At 46.6% G+C, this 10,081-nt stretch overlaps 1 protein-coding gene across 1 annotated transcript; it reads right to left on the bottom strand.

Moving 5' to 3' along the window:
* Positions 1 to 2,911: 2,911 nt before the first annotated feature.
* LOC101940712 (olfactory receptor 51G2-like) lies at positions 2,912 to 3,847 on the bottom strand. Its single transcript, XM_005311426.4, has one exon. It carries the CDS (start codon positions 3,845 to 3,847, stop codon positions 2,912 to 2,914), a length of 936 nt encoding a protein of 311 aa, XP_005311483.4.
* Positions 3,848 to 10,081: the final 6,234 nt, after the last annotated feature.

Below are 10,081 nucleotides of genomic sequence, written 5' to 3'. Positions count from 1 at the left end.
AGGATATTAATACTTCCTTATCTCAACTTATTCTAGGATCCTTATTCTAGGATCTCATCTGCCTTGTTCATAGCCACAACATATTGGTGGCTCACAGTCATCTTGGATGTTGCCTGATTTTAGGAGATTAATATTATTAATTTGGATAATATGGGTTATAGGTTTGACAATTAATCTCACCAGAAGATAATAAGGTTCTTGTCCCAGAATCAGGCTACACAGAGTTTGCAAAGGGCCCACGGGGGTATGACAGGACGCTCACACGAGATAAATATAATCTTAAAAACTTTATTGAGATAAATGGAATAGTACTCAGATAGTAACTAAATGGTAAAATAATCAGAGTTACAAATGTAGCACTATTATTCTAAAGATACATATGGTATTATACACTATAAAGCTTTTGCTTAATATACTCACACCCTTCCTTGATAACTTGATGGTAAGAGACAAAGGTTCAGGTTCCTCAATTCTTGAGTGGAAGATACAGAGCTTAGGAGAAGGTAAAGCTAAGAGCTATTGAAGCTAACTTAGATTTTCAGGTAACTAACTGACTTCAAGCTTAAAAATTAAAATTAACAGACTAATAAACTAATAAAGTAAGAATGAAGAAGCATGGATCTTAGAAAACTTAGTAAACAATCTCTAAAAAGAAGAACAGGAGTACTTGTGGCACCTTAGAGACTAACAAATTTATTAGAGCATAAGCTTTCGTGGACTACAGCCCAAAGCTCAGAAGCGCAGAAAAACAAGTTCTCTTGGCAAGTTGTGTCACCCCTTCTTATAGAGCAAGGGTGCTTGAGCCATCCTTCTAGATCCAAATTTATTCTCCCCACCCACAAAAATGTTAGGGTTGGTATGTTTGTACGTGATGACATATGCATACATATTAATGACATTCGATCATTCTCACATCTATTACTTTTGTTTTGAGCAGATTGTTATATTGGTTGCAACTTGAACAAGTTGCTCCTCTGAATGCTGATAGGCACTCAACAAGGATAGATGCTGGCCAAGAGGAATTTGGATTGTCACAGTAAAACCAGGATATATGGTCTCTTTCCCCTGTAAACCAGGTACTTTCCAGTCTTGCGGGAAATCTCAGAATTCTCCCACTCTTCGAGCTGGCTACAACAGCCCATCTATGCTAAATGCTGATCATCAAGCAGGTCCGCCATAACACCTCAGTCTCTTCCCTTCGGGTGCTTGTGACCAGAGCTATACAGTCACCCCAGCCTCCTTAAAACAAAGAGCAAACAGCACAAAGCATTAGAGAAAATGGTTTTAAAATAACAGGCAGCTGTCACACATCTACACTGATTGCTGCAACCTAAGTTAGACAGGCTTTGCTCTTGAATTAGAGAAACGGAACTGGCCAAAGGTGCAGGAGTCACGGGGCTTCCCAGAAGCAGCTGTCACAGGAGGCTGTGATAAGAAGCCTTTTATAGACCAATGCCAGAGGTGTTGCTCTGTGGGACCCTGATATAGCCCCATCCTCTTCTTTTACTCATACTTTTACCATACTGTTGCTGGGGTCAGCTTCGGTTCAGGCTTGCTGCACCCCACACTTCTCCTTTTCCCCTGAGGCCCCATACCCTGCCCCATCTCTTCCCACTAGGCCCTGCCCCCTTCTCCTCCCCTTCCCCCGAGGCTCTGCACCCTGGCCAGTTCGGAACCAGCCCATGCTAAGAGCTGCCTCAGAAGCTCAGGCTGCTGTGGGGAGCCTCAGACTCTCCACCATCCCTGGGTTGAACATCCTGGGAAGCAGGAACAGAGGCTGGGGGCTTCTCTTGGGTCCCCCAGCTCCTTGCCCAGGGTAGGCAGAGAGTCTGGAGCTCCTCGCAGTTGCTCTAGCTCACTGGGCAGCTTTTCCATCACCTGACACTGGCTTCTGGCCTGGAGATGGGGTAGAGCCTCGTATCTTTGGTAGAAGGAAGGATGGGGTCTTGGGGAAAGAGATGGGGCAGAAGAGCGGCAGGGGTGGGGTCACAGAGGGGACAGGGCTTCTATATATATCCTGCTTTTGTCTTTTGACTAAGTAGTCACCCTACACTGAATGGGCTGGGCTGGGATAGGAGCTAGCTGTGCCCCTGTGGGGGAGTCGAGGACTATCTCCACCCCTGCAGCAGGGCAAACAGAGGGGAGGAGTAGGAGGGAATCTGAGATTGAGTCTCTTGCCAGGACTCCTGTTTGTCAGATCCTCACACACACGCACATTGGCTCTGCCTCGGTGGGGAATGGGCTCGGCCTGTGTACTGTATGCAGAGCCATCAACAGCGCTGCCTACATGGCTTCTCCTGGGGCTCTGGTGTTAATCATGTCTCTGACATGACTCAGTCACAAGCACCTGGCTGAGGGCATAGGGGATGGGTGGGTGTCCATGCCCCTTGAACAGCCCTTGTCCACAGCTGGTGCAGCCCACATGGATCACACAGAACCCAGAGCGCTCAGGAAGGGCCAGGACTGTGACTGCACAACATCTCTGCAGCTTTCTTCATGGTCCCTCAATGTTTAACCAGAGACGGAAGAATGACAGGCCAGGTGTAATGGGAAACAACATCCACATCCCTTCTCTTTATTGACCTGTATCTACAGGAATTCTGAAGTTGGAACAGCCACTGATACGGCTATTTATGGGCCAGACTCCTACCGGTGCCCTGGCTCTCCACAAACACATTCAATTTTTAAATGCTGCTGCCTGCCTTGGTCTCCTTCCCCCAGTGCACTGTCCTCCTTCACCAGTGGGTGGGGACAGACCCTCTCCCACTACTCCAGGCCTTAGACCCCTTCAGAACCTCTCTCTACAGAGTGGAGATCAGTAGCTCATTTCATTTTCGATGTAAGGTGGTCGTGGCCCATGTTTTTCATGGGCTGTGTCACCAGTTCTGGAGCCAGGTGATGAACTCACCCTTCACTTGAAGAACACCCTGATTATCCTTGCACGAAGGTGTTTGCTTTTCACACTGTACACGACTGGGTTCATCAGGGGCGGGACCAGCAGGTAGACATAGCCCAGGATAATCTGAAGCAAGTGAGAAGAGCTGTTCCCAAATCTGTGTATCACAGACAAGCCGATATCTGGTATGTAGAAGAGCAGGACAGCCCAGAGGTGGGAGACACAGGTGTTCAGGGCCCTGAGACACTCCATGGGGGATGTTACACTCAGCACAGTTTTGAGGATCATCACATAGGAGAAAAAGATGAACAACGAGTCCAACCCCACCGATAAGAGTTTAATAGTGAAACCATAGATGCTGTTGACTGTGATGTCTGAACAAGCCATCTTCATGACCTCCTGGTGCAGGCAGTAGGAATGGGAGAGGACATTGGCTCGACAGTATCGGAACCGTTTCAAGAGAAAGGGGAGTGGAAATATTAGGGCCAACGATCTTAGCACAAACAAAAGTCCCATCCTGTATATTCTAGGTGGGGTTAAGATGGAAGCATATCTCAGTGGGTTACAGATCGCAATGAAGCGGTCAAAGGCCATCAACAAAAGCACAGAAGATTCAATGTATGAAAATGAGTGGATGAAGAACAGCTGAGCAAAGCAGGCATTAAGGCTGATCTCCCTAGAGTTAAATAAGAATATCCCCAGTGTCGTTGGTATGGTTGATATCGATAAACCAAGGTCTGTGACGGCCAACATGGAAAGGAAAATATACATGGGCTCATGGAGGCTTGGATCTGTTTTTATAATGAACAGAATGACTGAATTTCCTACTATCGAAATAATGTACATTAAGCAGAAGGGGATAGAGATCCAAAGATAGACATCTTCCTGACCAGGTATCCCGGTGAGAAGGAACATTGCAGATTTGAATTTGGTGTTATTGTCAGCTGGCATAATGTACTGGGCAGATCCGAAGAGTTTTGATCTTTCCTTCCTGAAAGGAAAAAGAACAGGAGAGTAGATTATATTTAAAGAGACATCTTTCTACTCTCAGTGCAAGTCTAGAGACTCCCAGGAGCTCAATGAAGATCAGCAAAAGGAGGTTCTGTAGTCATCATGAATAGGTTGGAATATGAACAAGAGGCTGCTAGACAACTTTCTGACACCACATTCTACAGGCCATTACCCTCTGACCCCACTGAGGATTACCAAAGAAACTACACTATCTGCTCAAGAAACTCCCTAAAGAAGCACAGGAACAAACCTACACTGACACACCCCTAGAGCCACGACCAGGGGTATTCTATCTGCTACCCAAAATCCAAAAACCTGGGAATTCCGGATGCCCCATCGTCTCAGGCATTGGCACTCTGACAGCAGGATTATCTGGCTATGTGGACTCTCTCCTGAGGCCCTATGCTACCAGCACTCCCAGCTATCTTTGAGACACCTCTGACTTCCTGAGGAAACTACAATCCTTTGGTGATATTCCAGAAAACACCATCCTAGCCACTGTGGATGTAGACGCTCTCTATACAAGCATTTGACACAAAGATGGACTACAAGCCATCAGGAATAACATTCCCGATACCATCACGGCAAACCTGGTGGCTGAACTCTGTGACTTTGTCCTCATCCACAACTATTTCAGATTTGGAGACAATGTATACCTTCAAGTCAGAGGGACTGTTATGGGTAACTGCATGGTCCCACAGTATGCCAACATTTTTATGGCTCACTTAAAACAACGCTTCCTCAGCTCTTGTCCCCTTACGCCCTGTCATAACTATAAAGGGAAGGGTAACAGCTGTCCTGTGTACAGTACTATAAAATCCCTCCTGGCCAGAGACTCCAAAATCCTTTTACCTGTAAAGGGTTAAGAAGCTCAGGTAACCTGGCTGGCATCTGACCAAAGGACCAATAAGGGGACAAGATACTTTCAAATCTTGGGGGGGGGGGGGAAGGCTTTTGTTTGTGTTCTTTGTTTTGGGTGTGCGTTCGCTCTCGGGACTGAGAGGGACCAGACATCAATCCAGGTTCTCCACATCTTTCTAAACAAGTCTCTCCTATTTCAAACTTGTAAGTAAATAGCCAGGCAAGGCGTCTTAGTTTTCCTTTGTTTTCTCAACTTGTAAATGTACCTTTTACTAGAGTGTTTATCTTTGTTTGCTGTACTTTGAACCTAAGACTAGAGGGGAGTCCTCTGAGCTCTTTAAGTTTGATTACCCTGTAAGGTTAATTTCCATACTGATTTTACAGAGATGATTTTTACCTTTTTCTTTAATTAAAAGCCTTCTTTTTAAGAACCTGATTGATTTTTCCTTGTTTTAAGATCCAAGGAGTTTGGATCTTGATTCACCAGGAGTTGGTGGGAGGAAGGAGGGGAATGGTTAATTTCTCCTTGTTTTAGATCCAAGGGGGTTAGATCTGTATTCACCAGGGAATTGGTGAAAGGTTTCTCAAGGCTTCCCAGGGAGGGAATCCATTGGGAATGGTGGCAGCGGGACCAGAGCTAAGCTGGTAGTTAAGCTTAGAAGTTTTCATGCAGGCCCCTACATTTGTACCCTAAAGTTCAAAGTGGGGATACAGCCTTGACACGCCCCTACTCTACTTGTGCTATATTGATGACATATTCATCATCTGAACCCATGGGAAGGAAGGCCTTGAGGAATTCCACCAAGATTTCAACAATTTCCACCCCAACACCAATGTCAGCCTTGGACCAGTCCACACAAGAGATCCACTTCCTAGACATTACAGTGCTAATAAGTGATGGTCACAGAAACACCACCCTATACCAGAAACCTACTGACCGCTATACTTACCTACATGCCTCCAGCTTTCATCCAGACCACATCACATGATCCATTGTCTACAGCCAAGCTCTAAGTTACAACTGCATTTGCTCCGATCCCTCAGACAGAGACAAACACCTACAGGATCTCTATCAAGCATTCTTAAAACTACAATACCCACCTGGTGAAGTGAAGAAACAGATTGACAGAGCCAGAAGGGTACCCAGAAGTCACCTACTACAAGACAGGCCCAACAAAGAAAGTAACAGGACGCCACTAGCCATCACCTACAGCCCCCAACTAAAACCTCTCCAGCGCATCATCAAGGATCTACAACCTATCCTGAAGGACGATCCCTCACTCTCACAGACTTTGGGAGACAGGTCAGTCCTCGCTTACAGACAGCCCCACAACCTGAAGCAAATACTCACCAGCAACTACACAACAAAAACACCAACCCAGGAACCAAACTCTGCAACAAACCCTGGTGCCAACTCTGTCCACATATCTATTGAAGGGACACCATCATAGGATCTAATCACATCAGCCACACCATCAGGGGCTCGTTCGCCTGCACATCTACCAATATGATATATGCCATCATGTGCTAGCAATGCCCCTCTGCCATGTACATTGGCCAAACTGGACAGTCTCTATGCAAAAGAATAAATGGACACAAATCTGACATCAGGAATCAAAACATTCAAAAATCAGTAGGAGAACACTTCAATCTCCCTGGTCACTCAATAACAGACCTAAAAGTGACAATTCTTCAACAAAAAAACTTCAAAAACAGACTCCAATGTGAACCTGCAGAACTGGAATTAATTTGCAAACTGGACACCATCAGATTAGGTCTGAATAAAGATTGGGAGTGGTTGGGTCATTACAAAACCTAAACCTAATTTCCCCCTACTGTTACTCACACCTTCTTGTCAATTGTCTGAAATGGACTGAATTGTCTCGTTAGACTGACCTCACACTTGGTAAGGCAATTCACATCTTTTCATGTATTTATACCTGCTCCTGTATTTTCCACTCCATGCATCTGACAAAGTGGGTTCTAGCCCACAAAAGCTTATGCCCAAATAAATTTGTTAGTCTCTAAGGTGCCACAAGGACTCCTCGTTGTTTTAGCAAAAGGATAGTCGTGGATTTACAGCACCGATAGGAAGATAGGCACAGCCAGACTGGATCAGACCTGCAGTCCATCTAGCCCAGTATCCAGTGGCCAGTTCCCGATGCTGCAGAGGAAGGTGGAAGAAGCCCCGCAATGGGCAGCTATGACATAACCTGCTCCCAGGGAAAATTTCTCCCTGACACCCACTAGTTAAACAAATTTTGTGATGTAAATCAGGAAAATGTAGAGCCCTTCCAAGACTTTTTTTTTTTTAAATCCCCACTACTGTAATTGGATTTTCTGATTACTCATATAAACATAGAGTCCCTCTATGAATCCTGCTAAGCTCTTGTCCCCATTGATATCCTGTGGCTGGGAGTTCCGCAGCCTACTTGAGCACTGTGTGATTTTACAATTGTGACATTGCCACAGACACTCATTCTGGCCCTCCACTTCTGAGTGTGGCCCATTGTATCATGACATGCGTGTAAACACACGGTCTGAATATAAGAGTTAGAAACAGCTTCTGTTCCATTACCAGGAGACAGTGTCATAGAACTGTTCACTGAACAAAGAGGAAATAGCACAAACTTATTGCTAACAATTTCTGAAATACTTTTGGAAGCAAAAGCCATTAAGCATTAATGTTACCACTGCTCCTTCCTGTAGAGATCCCAACAACTTTGCTGCTGGCTTTCAATATATATGCATGTCATGAAAGTTTGGTTTGTAATCAGGGGTGAAAGTAACTTAAATTTCTTACAGGTACTGTCATATCGCAACCCCCCTTCCCACCCCCACTCCTAGACACTTAGCTTCATGGATCCCTTTGCCTGACTTTGATACTTAAAGTTATTACCAATACTCTGGAATAAAACTTGAATATTGGAATAAAAGCCTGAAGTAACTCACGGAAATTCCCACATTGGCCCATACAGCTGGCCTCGCTGCTCTCCTTGTTCTCATTGTGCCGGGCTTTGAGATGAATGTGCTGCTTGTTGGCCCTTTCCAAGCCACAATTTCACATATGGCATAGGATTCCACTGAGTAGAAGGGGTGTGTGGGGGGTTCCAGGGCAGGGGATTGAGGTGTGTGGGGGCTCAGAGCAGGGGGTTGGGGTGTGGGGGTGCAGGAGTCAGGGCAGGGGATTGGGGGGTGGGGGCTCAGGACAGGAGGTTAGGGTGGGGGTGCAGGAGTCAGGGCAGGGGGCTGGGGCTGTGAGAGGTGTGGGAGCTCAGGGCAGGGGGTGTGGGGCATGGGGGGGCTCAGGGCAGGGGTTGGGGGAGTGGGGAAGCTCAGGGCAGGGGGTTGGGGAGGTGTAGCAGGAGTGAGGGGGGGCAGTCCCGGTCACGGTTGGTGACCCTGCCCTGCGCTGCTCCTGTTCCTTGCCAAATGGGAGATCTGGGAGTGGTGCCTGCAGGCAAGGCAGCACGCAAAGACCCTCTGCCGCTCCCTCCCCCCAGGAGTCGCACGCCACAGGGATGTGCCTGCACTGCTTCCAGGGGCAGCGCGGGAACAGCAGGACAGGCTGGGAGCCCCACACTGCCGGTGGGCGCCCGGCTTGGGGCATGCGCATGCCTCCAACTCCCAGCACTAGGGCCAGTCAAGCACTGGCACAGCCAACCTGGCTCCCAGCCCCTGCCCTGGGAGCGCCGTTGCCAACCCCCCACCCCGGTGTCACTGGCCTAGAGAAGAAGCTTCTAGCTCCGTGGCCCCCGCACCGGCGCTACTTGGGGAACCGTTAATTGGCATTCAGAGTCCTGCCCCCAGCCGGACACTTTCTTACCAGTACGGCGTACCGAGGTGCACCAGCCTACTTTCACCTCTCTAATATTTGTATTACAATAAAAAGTTTGGCATAACAGTTACACATCTGTTCTTCAGTACACACAAGTCAGTGCATTCTTTCCCCTCTCATCTTCTTTCAGACATGAGTTCTCAGGCCGGATTTCTTCAGAACCTGAAAAGATTGCTGTGTCTCAACCCATACAGAGCAGTTCCGGACCTGTACCTCCGTGCCAGTGACACACTGTGACCCCAAAGAAAACCCCCAAGAGAAGCTGATGTGCTTTGCCTGGCTAGCATAGGCTGAATCCAGAGAGTCCGATCATCCTACAGGCTTCTTGTCATCCTCACTGTACCTGTATCCTCTCCCCATGCCAGGGGCTGCAGATATTTGGGAAGTTACAAACTAACACAGACAGTTACAACACCTGGGTGGGGGAGGGGACGGCAACACAAATGAGTGAATAGTACAAACAATAGGTTTGCACTAATATCCAATTGAGTTTGAAAATGACTTGAGCAATGGTCCTTTAAGAGGTGATGGGGGTAGGTTGCATACAACCACTATTACACTCCCCTTTCCTGCACCTCAGCTCTACTCTTTGATGAAACACAGACCAGTGGTTCTGTTCTCTCTGGAATTTTTGGACAGTCTTGCACGGGTACTGCATAGTGATTGAATGCAGCACCCTGAATGTAAATGTGAGAAACAGTTTCTGGTCTGTTACTAAAAGACAGTATCATACAGCTATTCACTGAAAATGATTTCGTAGCATAAACTCTTCAAACAGTACATGGAGTATTTTTGACATATTTTCGAAATCAAAAGCCATTAAGCAGTAAAGTTACCGCTGCTCATTCCCGTAGAGATTCTAACAACTCTGCTGCTGGCTTTCAATGTAAATTCATATCATGAAAGTTTGGTTTGTAATATTTGTATTACCCTGAAAAGTTTTGGCCTAACATTTACACATCTGTACTTTAGCACACACACGTCAACCTATTCTTTCCCCTCTGATCTTCTCTCAGAGATGATTTATCAGGTTAGAGTGGGACTTAAAATGTAGCCTCTGTCATCTGGATTTCTTCAGAACCTGAAAAGATCGCAGCATCTCAGCCCTCATTCAGTCACTTGTCAGAAAACAAAAGTCTAGTAGCTCCTCTGTCCCGGGGTTAATAGCTGACTGGTTCTCCTCAGGTTCTGTTCTGTCAATCTGCAGCCTGTATCTGGAGTGGTAACAGGCACTGGGGTCAGTATAGAAAATATTCATTCCCTGACCTCTCACTCTCTAGTACATAGTGATCTGAGCACCTGTTATTCAGGCACGATGAGGGTTTGCACATAATGAGGATTTGGAAGTTGTGGGTTTCAAAGTCAAATGGATGTGTATTGATGGAAAGGGAACTTCATTTCACACAAAAAAAAGTAGTTTATTGCTGTCTCTCAGACGTCCTCTGTACAGTATTCATAACATTTGTAGCACATGG

This window comes from Chrysemys picta, chromosome 1, assembly GCF_011386835.1.
Source record: "Chrysemys picta bellii isolate R12L10 chromosome 1, ASM1138683v2, whole genome shotgun sequence".
Classification (NCBI taxonomy): Eukaryota; Metazoa; Chordata; order Testudines; family Emydidae; genus Chrysemys; species Chrysemys picta.
The sequence above is the reverse complement of the archived record's forward strand: the minus strand, read 5'-3'. Positions and strand labels throughout refer to the sequence as shown.